Source organism: Eublepharis macularius, chromosome 4 (genome assembly GCF_028583425.1).
Source record: "Eublepharis macularius isolate TG4126 chromosome 4, MPM_Emac_v1.0, whole genome shotgun sequence".
NCBI lineage: Eukaryota > Metazoa > Chordata > Lepidosauria > Squamata > Eublepharidae > Eublepharis > Eublepharis macularius.
Window position 1 is genome coordinate 60,387,910 of NC_072793.1, and position 26,407 is coordinate 60,414,316.

Here is a 26,407-nt window from a genome sequence, read left to right on the forward strand (position 1 = left end):
CGGGGGACCTGTCAACCTTATTTCAGTCACCCTGGCTAGTAGCCATTCATGGACCTTGTAAGTATACTCAGTACTAGAGAACTGCAAATTGCTGCATCCTAAACTACCTTAGCATATGTATCAACTTTTGTCATCTGATAGGTAGGAAAATATAAAAGTTGAAAATAGAGAACATCAATTTTATAGCAAATGAAAGCAATTGTATGATTTGGACAGAAGTAGTTTCATACAGTCAAAATCACATATTTGGATATTGAGATAAACCATGTAAGACTAAACACATGGAACTCCTCAGCAGATCACCATCATACACATTATAGCATGTTAATTACGGAAAAAATTAGTCACATTTAAACAATAAATATATTCTTGAAAATCTTATACACACAAGCATTATTATTCTCTAACTTTACACATTGTGTTACATAAAAAATATTCATATTACACATGTTGAGTGTGGAAAACTATGTCTTAAAAAGCATTTCACTCAAAGATTTCACATGAGGTTTTTCAACATGCTTAAATTTTCTGTAGAAGAATAATTGGGAAAAAAATCCTGAGGGAAAAAAGCCTACTCCTTCTGAGGGAAAAAAGCCTACTGTAAAACCATCATACAATGTAGTACACATACCACCATACATAACTCCCATTACAGAAATAATTGTCATCTCTCACAATCATCCCTGCATATATTATGAATCATGTTCCCAGTGCTGTTGCAATGGTATAGACAGGGCCGGCATGTCCATGGAGGCAATTCCGGCAACTGCCTTGAGTGCAGAGGCGCCAGAGCAGGTGCCGGGGGTGGGGGCATGCACTGCGGAGCAACTGAGCGGGAGGGCTGAGAGGACGCATGCACGCCAAGCATTCCCCCCTATCTCCTGCCTGTCGCCTCACAAACTGGAAAGGAGTGGAGGAAAAGTGATAAGTTTCTTTTGGGGGACTTGGTGGGAAGATGGGACGGAATAATGACAGAAGAAAGCAAAGGGGAAGGGAAAGGAGAAAGCAGGAAGGACCTAGAGAAACAGCTGCGCCTCAGGGTGTGCACTTTGAATGAGCTGCTGAAGACGCAAATCCTTCTTCCAGGCACAAGCCTGCTGAACATGAGGGCACCCAAAGACCATTCCAGGGTGGGCTGCTGCTCTCTCCCAGGATGCCCTTGCGTCAGGAGTGGGGAGGGGGGCTTGTGCCTGGAAGAAGGATTGCATCTTCAGCAGCTCATTCAAAGCGCACACCCTGAGGCACAGCTGTTTCTCTAGGTCCTTCCCGCTTTCTCCTTCCCCTTTGCTTTCTTCTGCCATTATTCCATCCCATCCCCCCCAGTCCCCCCAAAGAAACTTATCACTTTTCCTCCGCTCCTTTCCAGTTTGTGAGGCAACAGGTAGGAGATAGGGGGTGGAATGCTTTGGGGCTCCACCCCCACACACAAACACACACATTCAGAGAGGGCAGTGAGCAGTGGCAGAGAGGGGAAGCATCTCCTACATTTCCCAAGAAAACTTGCGCGAATCTCATCTCGTTTGGTCCGGCTCTAAGTTGCCCTGTGCTGCCACTGCCACTGCTAGCACACAGCTGCAGGCCAGGCACGGCAGGTGGCCAGGGCGGTGCGGGGCAACTGAACAGTCTGGGTGTGCATGCGCGCGCACGTGGCAGCGACAGCCCTGAAGCTGTCCCTGGCCTCGGGTGCCAGAAACTCTGGCACCGGCCCTGAGTATAGCCACACTAAGACTTTGCACATTTATATTCACAATGTTCCACTGTGAGACATGCCAGGTTAGGAAGGTGTCCCCTGAAAAGACACTATGCTGCACATACTAAAGTCAGTGTACTCTGTTCCTCAGACAAAGGTGGCAAAACGTCAAATCCTTAGGGACATGTGTGCTGCATATCTGAAAAATGCAGTCTTAGAAAGCATGCTCTAACTAGCACTAAACTAGCTCTAACTAGCACTAAAAGAATTTTTTCTCAGAAACTATGAATGCTGAATGTTTTCTAGAAGTTCTATGGATACTTGAATACTCTTCAAATTGTGGGTATCAGTAATTGATGCCTAGTGATATTTGATTTCAGTATTTGATATCTTATAATTTGATATCTTATAATCGTATTTGACAGCTGACATGCAATGGCATTTAGTATTTGACAGTATTGCTAGCTGATGCACAAAGTTATCACAGTAGTTTTTCAACTTTTTACTGCCAAGGAATACTTTTCATAGTCACCTCTGCCAGGAGCTTCTTTGTATCTGCCAGAGTTCTGGGCCATGTTCTGGGTACACAGTTCACACAGGGAAAGGTTGGGCCTCACCACTGCCGTTTGTGAATTAAGAAGCTTTTTTAGAATATATATACTCAGCATTCCTCTGTGGATGCATAATGCAGAAGATCAGTAGCAGGAGGCCAGATGTATGTCAGCTGTTCTTTTGAGAAACCCCTGATAAGCTTCCAAAGAATCAAGAACTTCTTGGAAAACAGTTCCAAAACCATATCATATTTGATTCTGTTTGATGGATGGATGGTAATAGTGTTTAACATTAAGTAGTATTTGATTGTTGACATATAATGGTATTTAGGGTTTGATAGCTGACAGCTTAATATATTTCATATTTTGAAGCGCACCAGAAGTGAAACAGCCAAGAGATGCTACCAGCTACATGTGAATTTTGAGGCAAAATGATCAAACTATTATTTTCCAATTCTGTTTACTAATTTCTCATTCCAAAACTTGAATACCAGAAAGACATGGTCTTATTATTTGCAAATAATCTTTTCCACTTTAGCTGTAATCAAAAGTAAAGCAGCTGGAACTTGGAACAGAAGATGTCATGGAACAGCCCCACTTTCCCACAAACCCTGTTCCAGCCCTCCAAGGCATCTAGGGACTCAGCAGCCACCCAGAGTCTCTGCCAGGCAATGTGACACTCTCCCGAGTCTGCCTGACTCTCAGAGGGGTTTTCTCATGTTTCTCTTTCGGTACACTGCCTCCAGCTAGACAATTTCAGAAATTTCTGCCAAGAGGGCCAGCACGCCTAGCTTTCCCTCCATGTTGCCATTTAAAGGCTCTGCCTAGTGCCCACATCTCCCACTACCCAATGACTGGTTACCACAGGGACAGTTTACCACATTTGAACACCCCCATGGAAATAACTATCTAGCAACCAACTGCCTCCCTTCCCTTTGCACCTGTTTTAGATACTGTGTTCAAATGGTGGAGTTTTACGAGTCTCGGAGAGCAACTACCATCATTTAAAGCAGAAGAGGGTTTATTGAAAAAGAAAAGTCCACACACATACTCTGCACAGCAATGGATCAAGCAAAGTATGCAAAAAAAGGTGCTGACATAAAGTTCTCCGTCTCTCATACCTACATATGCCCTACCTTGTTCCAAGCAGGCTCTTTAAACTTAAAAGGTACAACATTCTAAAAGCTTTCTGTTACCTTGGAGTCTTTATCTGGGCTGCCTGCCCTTTGTCTCCTCCTGCCACAGGATAGAGCCTGATAGGAGAGCTCTTTCCTGCAAACTATCCCCCAATGGAATAAGCCAAAATAGATGCTGTTCCTCCTTTGCCAAAGAAATTTATCTCCTCTTTTCCCCAACCTCTTGTGAGCCAAATCTTCCCTTCCTAGGGTCTCCAGTATCTCAAGTCTCTGTCAGATACCAGCTAAAGTCTAAGATAGTTGTTTCATTTTCTTTAGCGGAGGGAGCCATTTACGTTTACTCGACAGAGCAGTTGACACGATGGGTGATATTTGGTAGCAATTAAATTCCCCATTCCTGCCCATATTCTGTCTGCAGGGGGAAAAAAACATTTTAGAACCAAATGTGGTAGTAGGTGGGGATGCAGTCCCAAAATAAAGGGCATTTCTCCATAGGAGGCAAAATATTTCTTGCCTTTACCTCATTACAATGTTCACTAAATTGACATGCGAAGTCATATAACTTGTATGAATGTTGTTTGTCTCTTAGAGCTGTTGTTGTGAATCTTTGGGGAATGCTTCATTCTAACCTCTGTGTTCTTTCTGACCAAAAGAACTATAGACCTCCAGCAACACAAGCACTTACCTTGACAGGTAAAGCATCTGATATGGAAGTGATTGCTCTGAACACGCACCACTTCCCCTTTACAGGTATCTCCACAGCGATAACACTGGATAATAGTGGGACGGCCTCCAGCATTGTATGGAGTTTGTTGAAAAGGAACTGCTGGCAGAAAGAAAAGATAATACTTGTCAGTATGATCGACAAAAGGTATGAACAACCCAGTAAATCAACCAGTATGCTGAATATACTAGCTAATATTTCTTCTTTACAGAGATGAGCAAATGATAGGGGTCATAACCAAAGATTGAAGGAGACAGTGTGCTCAGGAGTGAGGAGAACAAAGGAACAGCAGACAAAGGAATGGCAGACTTAGCACTCCACATCCAATTCACATTCTGGCCTCCATCTCTCTTGGAAAAGACAAAGACAATGCCAAAGATGTTTAGCAAGAGAACAGAAATTATTACATCACCATAGCTCATGGGAAAGCATATGCCTTGCACATAGAACGGTCTCATATTTATATCTGGCACAGCTGGTAGACAGTACTGAGAAAGATTCACCTAAATTGATTCTACATAAGACAATTCTGTATATTAAAATATCTCAATAAGCTCTAATTGTTTCATAAAGTTTCCCATTCTATTCCTGGCACCTTCAGCAAAAAGGAACTACAATAGCTGGGGAAAGTCTCTGCCTGAGATAATGGGAGGCTGGTTTCAGCTACAGGAGACAATACTGGATCAGCAGTACAATCCTAAGCACTGATATCTATGGTCTTAGAAGAGTGTAAGAGTCCTTAGGGTTGCACTGTTAAGGAAGCAATGCCAAACTCAGTATAAAACAGCTCATTATAGCAATGATTACCTTTTGATTCTCTAGCCTTTAAATGCCAAAGATACATTTATTTTATTTATTTATTTTATCAAATTTATACCCCGCCCTCCCCATGAATGGGCTCAGGGCAGCTAACCACATATATTATGCATTAAAAACCATATACATCTCTAAAACTATATAAAAGCAATACAAAAGACTGGCATCATAAAGCATTCAGGCTATAATAATTATCTGAAAAACCCAGGGCAGCCACCAGCAAAGCATGAGATGTGTCAGAAAGGGGCAGTTCTCTAGTTCTCAACCAAAGACCCAGTGGAACATCTCTGTTTTACAAGTTCTGTGGAACTGTAACAGGTCCCACAGGTCCTGGATCTCAATCGGGAGTGTGTTCCACCATGCCAGGGCCAGGGCTGAAAAAGCCCTGGTCCTGGATGAAGCCAAGCGAATGTTCTGCAGACTAGGAACCACCAGGAGCTGCTTATCTGCAGAGTGCAAGGCTCTGTGGGAGACATAGTGGAAGAGGTGGCCCCACAGGTATGCAGGTCCCAGTCCGTAAAGGGCTTTAAACACTAAAGCCATCACCTTGAACTGGATCTGGAACTGAACTGGAAACCAGTGTAGCTGGTACAGCATAAGATGGGTATGTGCCCAAAATTGTGAAAATGTCTATGCGGACAAAATAAGGGCCTCAGTTTCATAGTTCCATAATTCCATTCATTCAGAACTGAAACTCAAACATTCAAAAAATTGTCTTCTCATATACACTTCGTCATCTACTCCCATCCATATTTGCCTAAACGGATACTGTGTAAAGCCACAGGTAAGTGCTACTTAAGCCAATGGACAAAAAAGCTGCTTGAAAAACAGGACCTCTTGCTAAGCATCATCTTTCCAAGGATGGACATTCGCAAGGGAATTTTCACATCAGATGCGCAGGTCAGATTTGTCAGGGTTAGTTTGACCAGATGCTTGGAATTTTTCAAGGAAACAGCTGACATGTGCCTGAGCTCTTTCCATCTAGGTAATAGATTGTTAAGTGTCCCTCTAGAATTGATTGAGAGATAAGGGCTCTCCTTTTAAATCCTCTGAGCACTTGGCAAAGGAAAGACTTCTTCCTTCATCTGTTTTCTCTATCCTTAACGTTTGCTCAGCAAAACTGTCTATTCTGCTGACCACTGAGGCTCTTAATAGATGATACTGCCTCACACCTTCCACTCCAGTGCTAGAAAGAGGGAGGACAAAGCTTTTGAAGCACTATTAAGAACAATGTTTATGAAAGAGCAGGGCAAGCAGACATCTTGGGGCGAACTGTGCCACTGAACAACAGTAATGTCATAGGCATTAACCAATAGTTAATACAGTCCAAACAATATTAGCAATTGCAACCGAAGCTTTTACTGGGAAATGACTGTTCTTTTCTAGTGGAAAAAACAAACAAACACCAATATGGTTGCTGGAATAATGCAATATGCTTCTTTTGGGAAATATATATCCCTACAAATATATATGGCCTACAAATTGGAAATATTTGTTTGGTTGAAGTAGGGTCGAGGACAGCAGAATCCTCCTATCTGAGTAAAACATCCTCTTGGATAATTTAGTTTTACATAGTTTGCAGAAAGCTAGGAGAGTGGGAGGTTTCCTGACTGCTTCATGTAGGCCTAGGGTTGCCAGGTCCCTCGATCCTCCCGGCGGGAGATCTGGGGCCCAGCTCTTACCTTCTGCTTTTTCTTTTTCCATGCACGCAGTGCACACACGCTTACGTGATGACATCACTTCTGTGATGTCATTGCACAGGTCATGAGGCACCCTGGGAGTGCTCCCGCATTCCCCAGTGGGCCGAGCTGGGCTGCTGTGGAGCACAGAAGCACTCCCTTGCTATGCAGTGGCCCAATTTGGACCCAATTCGTTCCAAATCCAGGTGGATTTGGGCCAAATCAAGCCTGAATCGGCCTGGATCCAGCCACTGTGGAGTGTGGCAGTGCTCTCATGCTACACAGCAGTCCAAATTGGCCTGATTTGGGCCCGAATTGAGCCCAAATCTGCCTGAACTGGGCTGCTGGAGCATGCCCCTCGGAGACATGTTCCTCCTGCCAGCCAGGTAAGTGGGGACGAGGGGTGGCGGGTGGAAGTGGGGAAGCCCCCACCCCCGGCAGGGGCCTGGCATCCCTATGTAAGCCGTTCCATAAGGTGGAGGTCACCACAGAGAATGTACATGTCTGGGCAGCTGTTGATTCTGCCTTTGTGCAAGGTGATGCCTTCTGCAGGCCATGTTCAGATAAGTGAAGCTGCCATGGTGGAACCTAGGGAGAGAGGTGGTCCCATTGAAAAGATGGACCAAGGCCTAGAAGAGCTTTGTAAGTGATAGCCTATACCTTGAATTGACCCTAATAACTGATAGATAATGACTGCAGAATGGGAATGATATTCATGCTCCTCTAACTTCTGAAAATAACCGAGCTTCAGCATTCTATACCAACTGGAGTCTCCGAGTTAACTTAGAGGGAAGACCTATGTAGAGTGCATTATAGTAGTTAAGTCTCTATGTTATCATGGCATGGATTGAGGTTGTCAGATCAGCCATGTCAAGTGTTCCTACCTGTAACTATCATTCTTCCATTTCCACCAAATGCAGCTCTTCACTTGTCTCTGAAATGACTCTGGCCATTCTCCATTTCTTCCTCTTTTCCCTTGAACTCCATCCCAGAACATTTCTATGATACCATCTTTCTTTCTTCAAAAATCTATGTTTCCCCCCCAAAAACCCATAGATAAAAAATAAAGTGTGTAAAGTCCAATTTATGTTCCTAAATTGATCCTCGGCCTCTCCCTTCTCCTCTGTGATTTCCAAACTGTTGGAAATCAGATTGTAAGTTCCTTGGGGCAGGAATTGGTTTATTTTCTTAAGGAAATCCCATGTTCACTGAGGGCATAGCACCGATTTTTAAAGAGATGCTACAAGGTATTGCTGCAAAGCACACTTTCTTGAAATAAAATATCATCACTAGATTTCAATGAGATTTCTCTGGAACCAGAGTTACTGAAGAGCAGTTTCAATGCCTGCTTCCTGCACTGAGAACAAAGAATCCACCAGATATTTGGATAGATCTTAGCCGCTTCACAGCCTTTGGAAAGAAAGACAAGAGGTCCCAGTCAAGGAATTAATCAACGTTTAAACAAACACCCATACAAAAAAAATCTGTGTTGGATAATTTATCCATCAATTATTATGGGTCTCTAGTCTCCAGGGGAAATTTCTTGGTGTCCATAGCAACCTGTCACCAAGCCTATGATCTCAGAGCTTGCAAATACTCTGAGAATTGGGGAGGGGGGATTTGAATATGATAGGATGGGGAGATAAATTAAATGGCAGGAAAGGAGCCTATGGCCATGGTTCTTATCTCACCACAAATTCCCAGAAAAGGAATGGTGTCGACGGAGAAGATTGAAGAGTCTGGAAGGCTCTAACCAGGAGATATGTGTGTGTGTGTGTGTGTGTGTGTGAGAGAGAGAGAGAGAGAGAGAGAGAGAGAGAGAGAGAGAGAGAGTGTTATACTCCTTTCTCCTTATCCAGGTTGGATGCCTCCTGGAATTCTTCCTTGCATTCACCTTATTTCCCTCTGCCCCCCAATTGTTTTTCAGAAGCTGCCTATTCTCTCTTGGCCCTGCATAGCAAGTGTTACACATGGCATTACCCCTTAACAGTGGAACAGCTGATCAGGGCAAAGCTCATTATGCCAAAATAATCCAGTAATAATGTAAGTAGCATTAGGAAACTTGTGGGCAGAAATACAGCAATCAGGGGAAGGGGGCAGGGACAACCGCATCATGGAATGCCTTAATCTCTCACTGGTTCACTCCTGCCTGAAGCAGACATGCTTACTTAGCAAGAAATTAAAGTCAGGTTCCCCTCATTGTCTTTAATGCATTAGTATGCTCTCGGCAGCGATGCAAAGGGCTACATGGGACAGAGTTCTCTAAGGTGTAATTCCAGCAACTTGTAGCCAGGATGATTTGGCCAGTACATTTTAATACATCTTCCAGCCCTCTCTTATGTCACCCACGTTCACTCTACCTAATATGCACAAGGAGAAGAACAGCAGAAAGGGGAACTCTACAAACGAATCCAGGAGCGCTTCAATTAATTCCTCCAGTTTATCAGCAGAGATATCGTGTCTCTAGGCAATAACTGGGAACACCATGCCCCATTCATTAGCATCTCATTGATAGTTCCATCAACCATGGTTTCCCTGTGTCAAGTAATTCTCATTCTGGCCCACAAAATCTAAAACTATGGACTGTTGCCACTATACTGTGAATTTCCAGGTAGCCAGCAAGAGAACAGAGGGGAATATGGAGGAGGATCATGATGAGATGCCATAGATGCATACAGTAAAGGAGTTCCAGATTTTACTGCCAGAACAGGTATGACTTCTCAGTGAGCCTGTTTTTGCTGACATCCCCAACATGAATGTAATACGTCTTCTGCTCTTCAGATTGACCCAAACCATGGATGATAGAAGTTCTGCTTTCACTTAACATGTTCAAGAGTTGGAAAGATATCAAGATATCTTTCGGTGTCTTCCCTGTCCCCAAAAGCTATGCCATGGAATAAATATATTGGAAATAATAGTTTTACTGTAGTAAAATCACACCCAAATAACAGCCAATTCCTCATTGATGCTTCAGAGCCTTATCTGACTTCTACACTTGCATTTTTCAAGCACAGAAACAGGTAGCAGTGTATAGAGATGACGGATTTAGCAGACGGCCCCCACTTTCTCTCAATTTATGTCTTGACTCTACAAGTGCAGAATCTGGAAGAAATGAGTGAAAATCTGAAGATTCCTGGCTGATGCTTGGCCATGACACTTCTACTTCACTTATTATAATGGTGTTATTCCCATGAATCTGAGCAAACACCTTCCCAGAGAGCCCTTCCATGCATTTATCTCTTTCATGCCTAATACCCACTGTGCTCCATCTTAGAGGTAGCTGCGATTGTTAGAAGGACAATCTGTACCTGTTAAACATTTTACACCATTGTGAGACGAATAGACTGTCTATGAGGGATGCAATGTTGCTACATGCTCAAAAATATTACACCGCAGGCCTTGTGGCAGTACATTGGGTAGCAGTAAATGCCTCGGTTATAAATGTCTTGCAAATGCAGAAGATCAGGAACAGATCTCAGGCCCTGGACATGTTTTGCTATGTGCCTGTTTGAATGGACTTTGTCCATACTGAATGATTCTAGAGCTGGTACACCCAGGGGATGAGGTAATCCATCTGAATGTGCAAAAGGGGAGCTAAGGTATGTTGTCAGGACCTCCCCTGCCCCCCAACACACAGTACAGGTCTACAGAAATCTGTGGAGGAAATCAGCCACAGATGCCATTGCAGAGAGAAGAGGGGAAGACGTTCCACCTGCAGCCCACACACACACTTACTATGTGAATGATGCAGTGCAAGACTCTTCAGTATTGCTGCAACTCACTGAATCTTCTCCCCCTCCCCACTCCATTGTTTGAATATTTCTCAAATCATGGCATGAAGAATGAATCTGGCTGACTCAGAGCATTAGATAGTTCTATACAGGGCTTTTTGAGGGGGAATGTGCAGGAACGCAGTTCCGGTAGTTCTCTGAAAAGGTCACGCCAGGTGGCCCTGCCAACCTGATTTTTGACCATTTTGGGCCTGTTTCGGCCTGGATCAGGGCCGAAACTGCCCAATTTGGGCCCAAAATGGCCAGGATCAGGCCCAAAACAGCCAGGATTGGTCCCGAAATGGCCAGGATTGGGCTTCTGACCGGTGGTGGATCACTCTCCTGCTCAGCAGTGGCCCAATCCTGACCACTTTGGGCCCCTTTTTGGCCATTTTCAGCCCATTTTTGCCATTTGAATGGCCCGGATTAGGTCCAAAACAGCCAGGATAGGTGATGTCAGGGGCTATGGCATATGCAAATCAGTTATGGTAATGAGTTATTCGAATGAGTTCTTGGAGCTCTTTTTCCACGAAATGACCCCTGGTTCTATATAATTAAAATGAGATTTGGGTCTATCTATCATGAACAGGTAACTCTGTTTAATATAAATGTTCAAAGTTCATTCTGTGTGATCACCTACCCTCATTTACAAGGGGTAATCTGTTCTTTCTAAAGTGCTCCAAGAGGAAGCACTGACCTTCTCAAGGTATGAGTTTTTACACTTCAAAATACAAGTTTTCCGTGGTCATGGCTAGCATCTCAAAGGAATTCAGATGTATATATATGATGCAAATACATTCTTTAAAGACTCTTGAAAACAGGATATCTTGCCCAATCTGAAAGGCTTTCCCCGTTCTTTTTGTCACCCACTGGAACTGTAAAGGGTGTCAGAGAGAGGTACTTCAACACTGTTCCTGCAGATATTAGACTTCCTGATACTATCTTACTGGAGGTGGTTGTAAATCAAAATCCTCCCCCCCACAACCCTTCATTTTCCCATTGCATATTACTGGGGTTCAGGCCAATCATGCTCCAAAATAACACCCGAATCTAACTGGCATTGAGCCAAGCTGTGCTTATTAATTAACCATATTTATACGATGCATCATTTGTAAAGGTATAGAGGTAACCCAAAAAGGTTAGTTGCGTGTGTGTGCATTTGTTCTTTTGTTTTTTAAATTTTATTTGACTTAGCTCTGACTTTCTTTCTGCGAAGCTTTAAGCAAGAACTTTTGCTCCCAGATTTCCAATTCTTGTGAAACATTGTCTCTTTTTCTTTTTCTTTTCTTTTTTTTAAATTTTAATTACTAACATCAAAACTACAAAACTACAAACTACAAACAGAAAAAGGAAAAAAGAAACAAGGGGGGAGGGAAAAAACAACATAAAAACACAGACTACAACTACAAGTATTGAATTCCCTTCATAATACAATTATTTAAAGTTAAACTTTCTAATATGCTATTAGATTGGTAGATCTTATAAGATACGAAATACAGTCAGGATCAGGTCTTCTTCCCACCCCACCCCCCTGCGTCTCGGTCTCAGTTCTCTTTGAACAGCTACAATAGCTGCGCTCACTCCCTCCTCCCCACTCCCCCCTTCAGATTCTGGATCTTCTTCTTGCTCGAACTCTTGATGATTAAGCACAAAATCCCTCAGCTGTACTTCCGATATTATCTTGTAGACTTGGTCTTTATATCTAAACCAGATACCTTCCGGAAATAACCATTTGTATTTTATATCACGCTTTCTCAGAAGAGCTGCAAACCTTTTGTATTTGAATCTTCTTTTCCGAGCTAGAAATGGAACGTCCTTCAATATCTTAACCTTGTTGCCAAGAAAGTCCAAGTCCACGTTAGTCGAATTATATAAAATGGTGTCCCGAGTCTTCTTAGATGAAAAGTCAATAATAATCTCGCAAGGCAGCTGACGCTTCGTTGCATATTTTGAAGATGTCCGACGGACTTCCAGAATATCGCTTTTTAACTCTTCTTTAGTTGCCTTTGCGAATGACGCCAAAAGTTCCAACACCAGATCCTTTAAATTTTCACTTTCCTCCTCCTTCACATTCTGTAAACGCAATACCGTCTAAGCACGATCCACTTGTAGTCCTATCAGTTGATTCTCCAAAAGCTTTACTTCTTTGTTTGTAGCTCTCATGAGTGTTGCATTTTCACGAGTAGATTTCTCTGCCTCGAGCGCTACATCTTTAGTGGTTTTCACTTCATTTTCAACTGAACCAACCCTTTGTCCAATTTCATTTAGCCTATCAACAAAAGGCTTCATAGCTTCAACAACCGACCATTTAACCACCTCTTCAAGAGTCTCTCCCTTCCCCTGCAACGCAGCCGAAACCGATTTGCCCACAGCAGGGCTCTGCTTTTTCATCGCCATCTTAGGGGGGGGGAGTCCGCCAATTAAGTTCCAAAACTCAATGAAGGGGAAGATATCCGAACCTTCTTAAGCTTCAACTCCCACCAATCCTTCGCATACGCTTAAAGTAACAGAAGGGATCCGCTTACTTACAGGTTTTCACCTTAAATCTGCTTGTTGCCGTTCTCCATGGCCCGTCAGCATGCGATGTGCTGTGCAAGTCTGCCGGCCTCCATAGGAGCAGACGGGCTATTTACCCCCTGGATCGACTTCAGGGGGCTCTTCCCGCAGTGCTCCGGACCCTGACCCCCTACCTGGGAGTCCTGGGGGTTTACCTTCGCAGGTCAACCACCCGGTCAGGCTGCTTGGCTGCTTCCTCCCGGACCTGCGGAGAGGAGTGTCCGACATGGCCAGGAAACCGAAACCGAAACACACATTGTCTCTTTTTCTTGTCTCTTTGCTACCTTTCTGAGCTACATCAAAGAGCTCCTCAACCTGTTTGTTATCAAAGTGCCTGCTCCTTCCCCACTCTTTTTCTTGCATCAGTGTCCTTTATGTTCTAAACTCCAACTTCTCGGTAAAAACTACTTTTTTCCTTTTTCCTAATTCCTGATTTCTCTTTAAGTCTTAGAATTATCTTTTGTGGTGATTCTGCCTGTTACTTTAACCAACTTGAACTACTTTTATCTGTTTGAATCTTTGGTGAATGTGTTTTCACCTCTTTTGAAGTATCTGGTGCAACTTTTCTATCCTGCACCAGCGATGCTAAACTTTCCTTGCTCTATTATATTATCATCACTGGAATTTTCACTGAAGAATCACAGATGTAGGCATCCCATTATCTCTTCAGGACAGGTTATATGGTCTTATTCTCACACCCACATGTACACATTTAGGCACAAAGATACACAACAGTAATCCACAAGTATCCAGGCTCTATTCTTTGGTGCATTATCCTATTGTATTTTATGGAATGCATACAAATTAATGTTCCAATCTTTGCTTATATTTTCTTCATTATATTTTTCTTAATTTTTGCATTAATAACTTTGCCTTTGATGTTGTATATATTGGCGAGCAAACCTTGTGTAAGATCTTAAAGACTGGCAAAGATTATTACATCTGCCTAAGCAAATGGGAACCTGTACTTCTGGTTTTCATTGTTGTTCCTTGTTAGTGATAGTGAGGATTGCAGTCAATGCGTTCATTATCATTCCTGCTTATGTCTATTTCAAATTAGTAAACATTTTCTTGCTTAAGCCTCAAGAATTGTCTATGTGGTTTCTTTGAAGTCAGCCAGATGAAGTTAATTCTCCGTAAGAGTCATAAGATCACTCTCTCTATTTTAAGTGGTGCTTTCCCTGGTAACCAGGGATAGTCTCCTCCCACTGGACCTTAGTATACAGAGAAACAAAGATCCTACTTAACACTTAGATCCCGTGTGTTGTGTTTTTGTTGGTTCTAATGGTTTATAAGATGTCATTTTATAATGCATGTTTTTAACTTTTTAGCTGCCTTAGTGTCCCTTAGGAGGGCAGAAAGGCAGGGTATACATTTTGTAAAATAAAAATAAATAAATACATACTTTGAAAAAATATCAGGATAATATTAGTGTGTTCTGAAACAATCACAATGTAGAAAACCACATAGTACACCATGCCTAACAGTACTGAAAATGCCAGAAACAGTAGACACTGGTTCGGAAATGTAGGCACCATCTTGCATCATTTTGCATGTTTACTGACCTAGAGGCACGATGACTTAAATTGCCACATCTAATATGAATGTAGCACATGAGGGACTCCTAAATGCATGATATAAAACATTAACAAACAACCACAGTAGTAGGACATAAGTAACTCTCATAAACAGAGATACATAAATGCAGACCCTGACCGCCTTAATCATTGAATCAGCTGCCGTAAAAGCATGATAGAGGGATAAAGACAGACTGCGCATAAAAGAGTTTAACAGAGGAATCAGTACAGGGACAGGCCATAAACAGTCTTAAAAGAGGCATAACAAATATTATATTGGATGAGTGGGAGGGAATTGCATCATCTAACCAGAATCTAGTTTATGACCACATGTCCACTCCTGAACTGGATGCAATTCAGGCATGTGTAAGTTAGGGAAAGTAAGCCAAAGGCAATGAACAGCAGATGGAGTGTGAGGTACGAATAGAAAGAAGCCAACCTAGGTTACGAACAGTGACATCCTAAGCAGAATTACTTCCGTCTAAGCCCATTGATTTCAATGGGCTTAGACTGGAGTAACTCTGCTTTGGATTTCAGTATAAGCCAACCTCTCAATTGGCCCTTTTGATTTTTCAGACATTTTCTGCATTTCCTTTCTAATAACCATCCTCACATGTGGCTTCACTACCCCCTTCTTTTGCACTCTGGAGGGGAGCAAACTGGAAGTGATGGATCACCATTAAGAACGCACATCATTGTAAGCCCACCCCTGCTGGCACCTAAGTGTAATTCCTTTCCTGGGTGATGTGTTGGTGTCTGAGTTTTCCACTCTCGCATGGCAACAGAACAGCTTGATCTAATTAACTACTTGTAATTAATTTTGGTAAAGTGCTTTGAGAAGTCACAGGTGAATGATGCGCTAAGAATGCAAAGCAATCTGGGCACAGGCAGCAGCAATAATGCATTGGTGAACGTGGTGCATGTCAGCTTGCCGCATGGCTGAAGGGCAAGAGAAGTGGGCATGACACAGACACAGTGTACAGATTATGTGACTGCGCTGATGAAAACATCTATAGAGCATGTGATTATTTTCTGTGTGCACTGCACCGTAGCTGTCCATATGGATGGTGTTTGTGTACAAGGTTAGCAATGGGACAGCAGCATAGTAACATACAAATTACCGAAGGAGGGACTTGATTTGACAGGGTCTCTTCCTTAAAAATGGCCCATTGGTTACATAGCTCCTGCCCATGCAGACTACCTGCCTTTATAACTGCTCCTCCCACTCCTTTCATATGATGATGGAAGCAAATGAATGATTAATCACATTAATCTCTCCACATTTCCTCCACTAATTGGCCTGTAAATCATCCTCTCAGAAAAATCCACAGAGTGTGGCAGTTGCCAAGGCCAGGGAATAAATTGCACTGTGGGCCTTACAGAAGAATGGCTCCCCAAGCTGGCAGCACTTCACTTACACAGTGTTACACAGGACAATGCTGAAAAATCATTACCAAAAAATCATAGCCGAAGGCCCACTCTGAGTAAGGGCCCGGAGAATGCCTACTAGCTATTTTGTAGTCCCAGCTGGATCTATTGGCTTTTGAACCTGAGATGCCTTGAATAGCCTGTCTTGGGCTCTGTCACCTGGTTTGTTTAGATTAGACTGTTGGTTATTTAACCTGCCTGGCACAATTGGGATGACACAATAAGAAAGAAAGGTTAAAGATGCTGTGCCAGCAAATGCCATGACAAAGAACTATGGAAATAACCATTCAAGAGTAAAGGCTGTTTTATCCACAAGTGACCTTGAAGGGTTTGTATAGAACTTTCCTCTCTCCCACTGTAGGAGACTCTCTACAGATGTAGGTGGAGGCTGATGCATTTGCTTACCAGCTGTAATTAGCAGCCACACAGCAGCAGAGGAATTAAATATGTCACTGGCTCTTGTTTAGCAGTTAAAGCCTAAACCCAATAAAAGCATCCAACCACATCATTTATAAAATTAATGAGTCACTTACATGCAAACCAGCTACATACGGTTCCTTTGGCAATGCCATTTCAACATATATTCTATATAATAGTCACAGTGCCATCCTAAACAGGACTTCTCCAAATCCTACTTGAGTCTGTTCAATGTGGCTTACTCCCATTCTTAGGAGCACTGCTTTTTTCTTTTCTTTTTTTAAAAAAAGAGGTGCTGGAATTCATGACGTTCTCCTTTCTCAGTCCAAGTCCCAAATGCACAAGGGGTGCCAGTATTCCATAAAGATGTGTCAGTACTTTGTACCAGTGCATACCCCCTAAAATAAAAAAGTCCTACAGGGCTGTAAATCATCTTGAGTCTACTTGGATTAAATTCTGAAATGGATTTTCTTTTATTGTTTTACTATTCCATTGTGAAATGAGCTATGGCTAGATGTGTAAATACATTTTGATGGAGTGAAAAGTGCATGGAAGATGGTGTTATTGTGCTTATTTAGGAGGATTAAGAAATCACAATAGCCTACACTTTAACCTGTAACTTTAAAATGGGAACCTAAAGGTGACTAATCAAACAGAGCAACAGAAGGGCAGTGAGCCAATTCACTGCAAAACACAAGCAGAAATGCAACTTCTTGGGGTCTGTCTGAAGGGTCATGAAAGAGCAGTCTTGCTGAAACTAAGCAGATTTGGACTGGCCAATGGCTTCTAGGGACCCAAGTGTAATCTTGCTGAAACTAAGCAGATTTGGACTAGCCAATGGCTTCTAGGAACCCAAGTGTACCACCTTAAGTTCCATGATGGAAGAAAGGCATAAACAAAACAAGTGGCAACCTGTAAGAACTTGCAGGGGAAATCTTCACTCCTCCCCTATGTCCTCTTTCTGTTCTTTGTCTGTAGGGTTGCCAGTCCCCAGTGGGGGTGGGGGAGCCTCTGCTCCCAGCCTCTGCCCCCTGCCACCACTTACCTGGTTGGCAGGAGGGGAAGTCCTGGGGAACAGGCCCTGCAGGCAAAAAACTTCCCGGGCCAGCACAACCGCAACAACATCACTTCCTTAACTGATGTCATCATGACCAGAAGAAGGCACGTTCCTGCACTTCATAGGGGCCCAAATTGGCCCCTGTGAAGCGCAGGAGCATGCTTGCTGCCTAGCATGATGATCTCACTTCCAGAAGTGATGTCACTGTGCCTGGTGGGAGCATGAGCACAATTTGCACACATGCAAGGAGATCACACAAGGTAAGTGTAGGGTTGCCAGGTCCAGGTTGGGAAATTCCTGGAGATTTGGGGGGCGGAGCCTGAAAAGGATGGGGTTTGGGGAGGGGAGGGGCCTCAGTGGGGTATAATGCCATAGAGTTCACTCTTCAAAGCAGCCATTTTCTCTAGGGGAACTGATCTCTGTTGCCTGGAGATCAGTTGTAATTTTGGGAGATCTCCAGCTATCTCCTGGAGGCTGGCAAGCCTAGATAAGTGCCAGGTTCCCCCTCACACTGGGAGGGTAAGGGAACCTGGAAACCCTATTTCTTCCCATAGCCTCTCTCCTTTTCCTTCCTACCCATCTTTGTCTCCCACCCTCTCTCATTCTCCCCTATGGCCTCTCCCCTGTGGCCCAGTTGTTAGAGGAGGGAGGACCAATGCTGTTCCTTCCTCAGGTGTTAGAGCAAGACAAAACAGAAAGTTAGAATGACAGAGAAGTCAGGAATCTGTTTACTTTCTATTTTTTACCGCCTTGAACTATCCTTTGATGTGTAGATTGCTTGTTCCTCATGGCATCCTTCTTCTCCCTCTCTTTGTCACAGACCCTCTCCATCTTGCACCATGGATGCAGGACCAGTCCTGCAAGCCAGTGCTATCCTTAGACTAGAAAAATAGGTAGGAATCTATCTCCTCTTTCCTATCAAAGTATGGAGTTCCCTGTAAGAAAGAATTGTCATTTCCTTTTTAAACATAAGACAAGTCTCAGAATATAACTTTATTTTCTCTTTTACACACATACTAGCCAGCAAAGCTCCTACATCCATCATGTGCTTCCCTGCAAGTGTAGCAATTCTGCTAACTTCCTAATAGTCTATGGAAGACCAATTTATTTATATTTTAATACCAGTTGTGTGGTGCTAACTGTGCAGGGCCCACTTACATGCAGGGAACCTGCAAGAACTTGCAGGGAATACTTCACTTTCCCTATATCTCCCTCCCTCAAAGTTCTTCTTTCCCTCCTCCTGGCAACCTCCATATGCTAACCTTTCCTGCCTTTCCCTTCCACAGCAGATTAGAACCTGGGTCTCCCAGATCCTACACTGAAGCTCTAACCAATATGCTACACTGGCTTGGAAGTGGGGGTGGGGTGCTGTTGAACAGTAGCAAGCAGCTGGGACTGCAAGTCATGCAAGCCATATGGCATCAAGTCCCCCATTGGTTGCTTCTGGGCCTGGCCCCAATGAGTCCTCCCTCAAAGGTCAAAACAGCCCTGGAAATGAATTTGCCCCTTTCCCCTGCCCTGTACTGACAAAAACCAAGCCTGGAATACTAACTAAACTGTTATGGTTGCTTGGTAACAGCCACTGAGGGTATCAGCTTAAAGTTACAGGCACCTTTTTATCATTTTGGTTTTTTTAACCCCCCCCCCCATGTATTTTTTTTTTTTAAGATTTCAGGTTTTTCTCCAAACCTGGGGAATTTTTCAAGTGTGTAGGTAAAATCTGTCTTGTCCATATATGGCTTCAATATCTGGATTTAAGTATCCTCAGATCAAGGCCACTTGGCTATTAGTGTATAATATAATACATAAAACTTTGCTGGGTAACTTTAGGGCTGTGTGTAGATGTTCAAAAGTTTGTATAGTGTATGTACAAAGAAAGATCTGGTCTCACCCCACGGTGTTTGTATATTCAGCCAAACATTTGTACAGCCCTGTGCACACATACATGTATATGCTCTTCTGTGCTTGAAAAGCTCTTGTGCACACAGTTTTCTTCAGATGCTCAGCAGAATATGCAGATATCAGGGGCAGGATCAATGGGTGCAATCCTGCTGTCTTCTACATAAGCATAGTATATATGCTTTCAAATGTCTGCAGAGATCATGTATGTTCAATCAGATTCAGATTCACTGAGATCAGGAAAACAAACAATATTTAAGCAACAATACCTCTAAAAGATGAAGTAACACCCATAGAAAACTAGCCACAGCAATCTTTCTTCCTCATCTGTGCCCTCCCAGCTTCTGTGAGCAGAGGCATCTCCTTCCAAGCCCCCAAAGCTCCCATTTTCCATCCTGCCTCAGTAAACTCTTTCAGCTTGTTAGCCATATGGCCAGCCATGTGCAAGTTCCAGATTGCAAATCACACAGTAAGGTGGTCTAGTGTGACTGCCAAAAGACAAAAATGCAGTCACCGTCTTGTAATTTCATTCCTTGTCAGGTATCTCCTTAGTCCAGCATCAGTCAAAATCTTAGCCATTCCATTTAAAGAAACAGAGAGAGACTGATTGCCTTTAAGACTAGATCTTACTTGCAGAGAACATATCAGTAGCAGAGCCTGGATGCTGAACTGGGGTTGTTTGGATCATCACTTTGCCTAGCACCTTAATGTCCTGCTGATAAACACATTACAAATGCTATAGAGCTAGAGATTGCTAATGGATGCTGATTACAGAGCCTCTCTGAACAGGTGGGAGGTTGATTGTGAAGATCCTCTTTCTTTCCACATATCTCCATGGTGACTGATGAAGATGAAGGCCCACATCCTGCCTGTTTTAATGGCACATTATCTTTTGGCACATTACTGGACGTCCCTGGATACATGTATTTTGGCAAGCAGTATTATTGCCCCCCAATTTTTTTTTTCAAAAAAAAGAACTTCGGATGTATTAAAACGTCTCACATCCCATTAAAAAAGAGTGAAAGATCAAAATCTGTCCTCAAGAGCATATTCGTTTCAACTGTAAGAAACTCTAATGGCTTGTAGTAAGTACGTATATATGAACTAATGCATGAACTGCACTCTTCTCACCAGCTCTTGCTTATTATACTGCTCCCCAAGAGCACACGATCCTCCTTGGTCCAACTTCAGGCCATCTGAGCCATAGTTTCAGTCTTACTTGGTTTGCCTGAGGAGATCAGGAGGACACTAACAATTTTCAGAAATGTCACGTGGTCCTTTTCAAGGATGTTTCCCTGTTGTCCTGATATCACTTGGCGGGGCTGTTGTTAACCCTGTGATTTAAACTGGATAGTTAGTATTTTTGTTATCTTTTTAAGATTCAGTGATGCATGTTTTAATTTGTCATTGTTCATGCAAAGTGGCATCTGTTTTTTATTAATAGCCTTGAGCCCTTTGGGGGGAAAGTGGGATGCAAATATTTTAACTGACTGATTAAACATGTCAGTTGTTGGGGTACTACATTAAGAAAAACCAGGGGGCAGTAACTGTATATTTGGGCTATCCAGATTTAAAGTACAGGGTGACCGCATCTCCTGGAACACTTCTTACATGCCACCTACATTTTCCAGACCTGCCCCCTCTTAGGATTGTCTGTATGGAACAGCAAGATCCCAGCCTTTTTCTGTGGTAGGTCCAGTCCTCTGGAAGGATCTACCAGACTGGGTGCAGATGGTGACTTCACTGTGTGGATCTCACAAAGTATATGAGGGCCAAACTACACGTTACTTTCTAGACAACCTAGGTCTGGGTTCAGAACAATGGCATGGGGGAGGAGGGCCTCCCGCCTTCTCTCCTGCACCATCATCCTGAGCCTAATCAGGCTTCTGGGGACATTAAAAGTGCCTTTCCCCACAGCTGCTGGGAAAGTGAGTGGGATTCAGGCAACCTGGACCCAACCTGTCAAAAAACATAATATGCAGTTTGGCCCCAAACAGTTCAATTTCAAAAGGCATTTGGAGGAGGGTCTACTCAGTGTTCAAACCATGTGGGTTTAATCTTGTTAATGGGGTGTTGGTTTTTTGTATCCTTGCAACTTATTGCATGGTTAGCACCTTGAGTCTAAGGAGATACATAGTACTATACATATTTTAAATCAAAAGAATACCAAATAAATGTAGAGGGCAAAAATTTAAGATTCAGCTGGGACAGCCAGAATAATCTGTAGCTGAGCTTTAAATTATACCTGGCGGAAAACTGAGAGACCAAGTGAGAATACGACAAGGAGATATCTATTCATTTATTTAAAATAATTTTATACCATGGTCTCTGATTAAAATCACTTGAGGCAGTTTCCAACACGACACTAAAACAATTAACACTATAATAAAAGCCAATCAGCAGCACAAAACACACTCATCCATAAAGGCAGCTAAGAGAACATTCAGTCTAAAAGATCCAACATAACACAGCAACAGCCACAAAATTAATCAAAACATTTTTAAAAGCATTCATACTGGCAGTGATAAATATCAACAAAGGGTATAACCATACTCGATAAAATGCCCAAGGGAACAAGAAAAGTTCTAGCCTGATGTAGGAATTCTGTCAGATTCAGTGCCAGGCAAACAGGTCAAGAAAAGGGGTTCCACCAACAACAAAATAGAATGCTAGTAATAAGGGATATAAAGACAAGATAGTTTTAGAAAGCCCCCCCCCCCCCACATTGAAGCAGCATAATAGATCACCATAGTCGCTCAGTCCATCTTTGGTATCCTGTCAGAGTCTATATAGCTCAGAGTGATACATCGGCTGACAGAGAAGTATAGCTACTGGGAGACAAATTGCAGTAAGCTGCTAGCCAAAGCTACGGAAAGCCATCAGGGACCTTCCTAGAATCCCTGCTAATCTGTGATGGGGATTAATGAGATATTATATAGAAGCAATGCGTGGAGTGAGCACATGGAAACTACTCTTTAAAAAACTGCACTGAAATCATTTCAGATGGTGGCTGTGCAAGCCCAGACTTGATATACGCTGTACTGAATTAGTAGCAAAGAAGTTGTCAGAATACCAGCAAAGGGTGATCAAGAAGATTGCTGTAAAACTTAAAGACATCACATTAACAGGTGGATAGGTGAATCTTGTGCATTAGAAGGATTTGATCAGACCCACTACAGCTCTTACATCATCAGATAAGATCAGATAAGACGATCTGATACATCATCAGATAAGATGCCTAGCTCTGAAAGCAAAACAAAGAATCTCCACCATCCAGAAAATATTTGACAGGAAGAATTTGGTCAAGGAGGGTAAACTAGACTGTGGGCTAACTTCATTCACAGCAGCCACAGCAGGAAAAACTGCTCTGGGGACTAGATCCAGCCCACAGAGTTCCAAGAGGCTACACACGAACTAGATTTTACTGGAACAGGGAAAAGGCACTGCCTTCAGTCACTCCCAGCATTACTTTAGATCTCATGATGCAATGTTTGTGCATTACATTTGGTTTGTCTGATTTTAACTAATGCCTAAAAATAAAATCATGACAGAATCAACCTCACATTTAAAAATAAATATGAGTAAAGGATAGTGGCATGTTAAGACAGTATTTAGATCTATAAGAAGCATGCAGAAAGTTGTTATAAGTATAAATATATCACAATAACTATTCTAAAAATATACACTTTAAAGTATTAGGAATGCTTATGAAACCCTCATCCAAATTTCTTCCTGATTTTGGGGTTACAATTTGCCTGATTCAGGAACAGTATCAATGCATTAGCAATCCATCATTTCCCCATCTGATTTCTGAATTCAGATTGTTGCACATATGAAGTTTGTCAGAATTTTCAATCCCTATCTTTTTTTCTGATGGATTACTGATGCATAGCAGCGCATATGTGCATTGATCAAATCACAGCTCAATAAGGAATCCCTATGAACTCAAATCCATGTTCTTTTTTGTACCGTGTATCAGTAACATGTAAGAAAAAAAGACACAGGGTACGGCAAACTATGCATCCATCAATTCCAAAATTAATTTTAGAAGTTCTCCCAGTGAACTGAAAGACAGGCTAAGGAGAAAATGTGGCACATCAAATCCATTCGCCCCAGTAAAATGTATAACTTAAATAATATACGTCTTTCAGTACCTCCATGAGCTAAACAGGTTTAAGATTCCACAAAGCTCTCAAAAAGAGAAGTCCAGCTTTCTAATTTCCAGTATTTTGTCCTAATTTGACATACAGTTTGCAAACATCAGACTACACATACATTTTCTTTCATTTAAAAAGACTTTTCCTGCCTCTTTCAAAGGTAGCTGCTGGAGCTGCCTTTTCAAGGAGGAAAATGGTAGAGGGATGGAGAAGAGTTCTTTGTACCCGCACTTAAAAAAAAAGTATAAATACCCCATTAGTTTTCTTCAGAGTGATCTATCTCATTTCTCATGAGAAAATACTCAGATGCCTTTACTGCAAACACTAACTCAACTTTGAGCAAGGCTGCGCAGCTGTCTATGCTAGCTTGCAATTCTGTTCTTTTCTATCCCACTTTCTTTATGAGAGCTTCCGAAGGCAAGTGCCAAGCATACTTTCTAGAACACATCTCTATATAGGACACTCTATGATGGTCCCACATGACAACCCATACACAGGCTTTATGCTGTTTTACAAATGCAAGTGGGAAGTGTCCTTTAGCAGAACTGAGCAATGCTGACAGGACACAAAAGAGAGAACAGGATCAGGTCTCTGAAGCACCATAAAGAACAACTTATTTCATACTAACTTGATACCCATGCTTTGCTATGGTATTTAACTACTTTAAATCCAGTTATAATACTTATGGGTATGTAACATTTTTTAGTTCGTGGGGCTTTTTTTGAGTTGGCAACCCTAGTGAACTTTTAGGGGAAGACTGGGAGGTGCATTTTACCTCAGGACACATTCAATGACTGCCAATAACAACCACATACTGTTCAGAATATGGGGGGGGGGGGTAAAGGATCAATCAGGCCGCATACGCAAATGACTTCTGTGTTCCAGCTGTCTCTTGGTGGGGATGTTATGATTCTCAATCAGCCTGCATATGCAAATGATCTTGAAAGGCTGGCCCAATTAGGCCAAGCTGGCAGTGGGCGGGGGCGCAAGCAGGCAGCAGCCTGCCAGTTATACAAGGAAGCTGTATCCCTTCAGGAAAACACATTTTATCCCTTTTTACCCCCTTAGGGGGTGAATTTCTTAAAATCCCTTCTTAGTGGGTGTTTACATCATGAAAGGAATGTCCTCCCCAAATTTCATGTTTCTAGGTCCAGGGGTTTGGGCTAGGTGCTGATGAGTCAGTCAGGACACTTGTCTTTATATATATAGACAAGCTTGATACCCATGCTTCACTACGGTATTTAACTACTTTAAATCCCTTTCCCTCATGACATCCTGGACAGGTCTGTGATAAGGATATTCACACTAACCATTGCAGAGAACAATAAAAGTTTTATATAACAACTATCTTAATACTAGCGCTTTGCTACGGTATTTAACTACTTTAGATCCAGTTATAATACTTACGGGTATGTAACACTTTTTGGTTTGTGGCGGGGGAAGGGGTTGAGTTGGGTTTGTAGTATAATAGCATAGTGCCCGAGCTTCACAAAGGTCTCTGAGTAAAGTGTGTTAATGTCGAAAACTGATGAAGTGAATTTCAAAATGTAACATTTATTGAAGAGATTTTAAAAGGAAAAGATTGTAGTGCAATAAATGAAGTGAAAAATACATACAACCTTTTTTTTCCTATTGAAGGACCTCTTGCTAGACCTCATTAGTGGTTTCCCCCTCAGGTGCTAGGATCACCAGGCTGCTGGGTGAGCTCACTCTTCAGCAGGCCATGTAGAACTGCTCATGTGAGAAGCAGTCCTCTCTCAAGTCAATTCCTGCCACCTTCAATATCTGCCCTGAAACTTGTTGATCGTCATAGCAAAGCAAACCTTGAGGGAGAACTGCAGTCTCTTGAAGAGGTTATCTGATGGTATGAATGGTATGTGTGGTATAAACACCAACTCCCCACCCCACCCCCGCCGAGCACTGCTGGGGAACATTGTGGCCTCGATGACGTTCCTATGGAGGGCTTTCACTCGCAGTCTGGTGCCATTGCAGAGTTTGGGTGGGTTGAGGTTCCAGAGCAGCATCACTGGGGCCTCCACTTTGAGGAGAAGCTTGTGGTCTGGGAAGCCAGGAGGGCTGAGAGTGTTGAGGAACTCCACGGGGTAGTGGACTGTGTCATCCATTTGCACCACTGAGTCCACAGATCTGTACCCTTTCTGCCCCTTCGAGGGTGTTAAGTAGTTTTTCATTCATGACGGCAGCCTTGTTGTTCTTGGGGGTCAGAATGGCATGCTTGCACAGCCAGTCCATGGACTTCTCCATGATAGTGGCGATATCAGGGTATATCGTGGCTGTTAGGTCTCCTAGGGTCGTTACTACTGTGCCCAGGTCTGCAGGGATGGCCACCCTTCCTTGGACTCGGGATACTCTCCGTCTCTTTTTAGTAGGAGTTCAGAGAATTCCCCAGCAGACACCTCGCCTCTCAAGTGAACCCTCATGTTCTTTCTTAGTGAGAGTTTCCTGATGAGAGGCCACAGATACTACGCCTTGACACACACAGTAATCTCATCAGCTCGAGTTCCCCTTGGGACTACTGGCAGAGTCTGCCAGAAGTCTTCAGCCAGCAGCACGGTGACTCCCCCCATCACTCTCTTGTAGCCCCTGACATCTTTGAGGGTTATGCTCAGTGCCTCAAAACACCCCTTGAGCACCATGGTGCTCTCATCCCAAACAATGAGCTTATAGTTCTGCAGCACTTGGGCCATGTTGTTTTGTTTTGAGATGCTGAACAGGGGTGTTTCTGCATGGATGAGGTTCAGAGGCAGGAAAGGATCATATGCTATGCCTGAGTGAGCCTTGACCTTCCATGGAAGTGAATGCCTCTCTACTTGTCTTCCAGGATTGCTTTGATCATAGAGAGACTCTGCTGTTCTGTGCACTTCAGGGTGATCTTGCTGGTACTTGGCCACTGCTGCTCGGGGCACTGCAGGAGTAGGATGTGCATATTTCT

At 42.9% G+C, this 26,407-nt stretch overlaps 1 protein-coding gene across 1 annotated transcript in view; it reads right to left on the reverse strand.

Annotated features, from left to right (window-relative positions):
- ABLIM3 (actin binding LIM protein family member 3) overlaps nt 1–26,407 on the reverse strand; it is a 196,649-nt gene that overhangs the window by 87,119 nt on the left and 83,123 nt on the right. Inside the window, exon 2 of the mRNA XM_054977806.1 lies at nt 4,063–4,203. Coding sequence (XP_054833781.1) covers nt 4,063–4,203 — 141 coding nt within the window. The remainder of the gene's footprint in view (nt 1–4,062; nt 4,204–26,407) is intronic.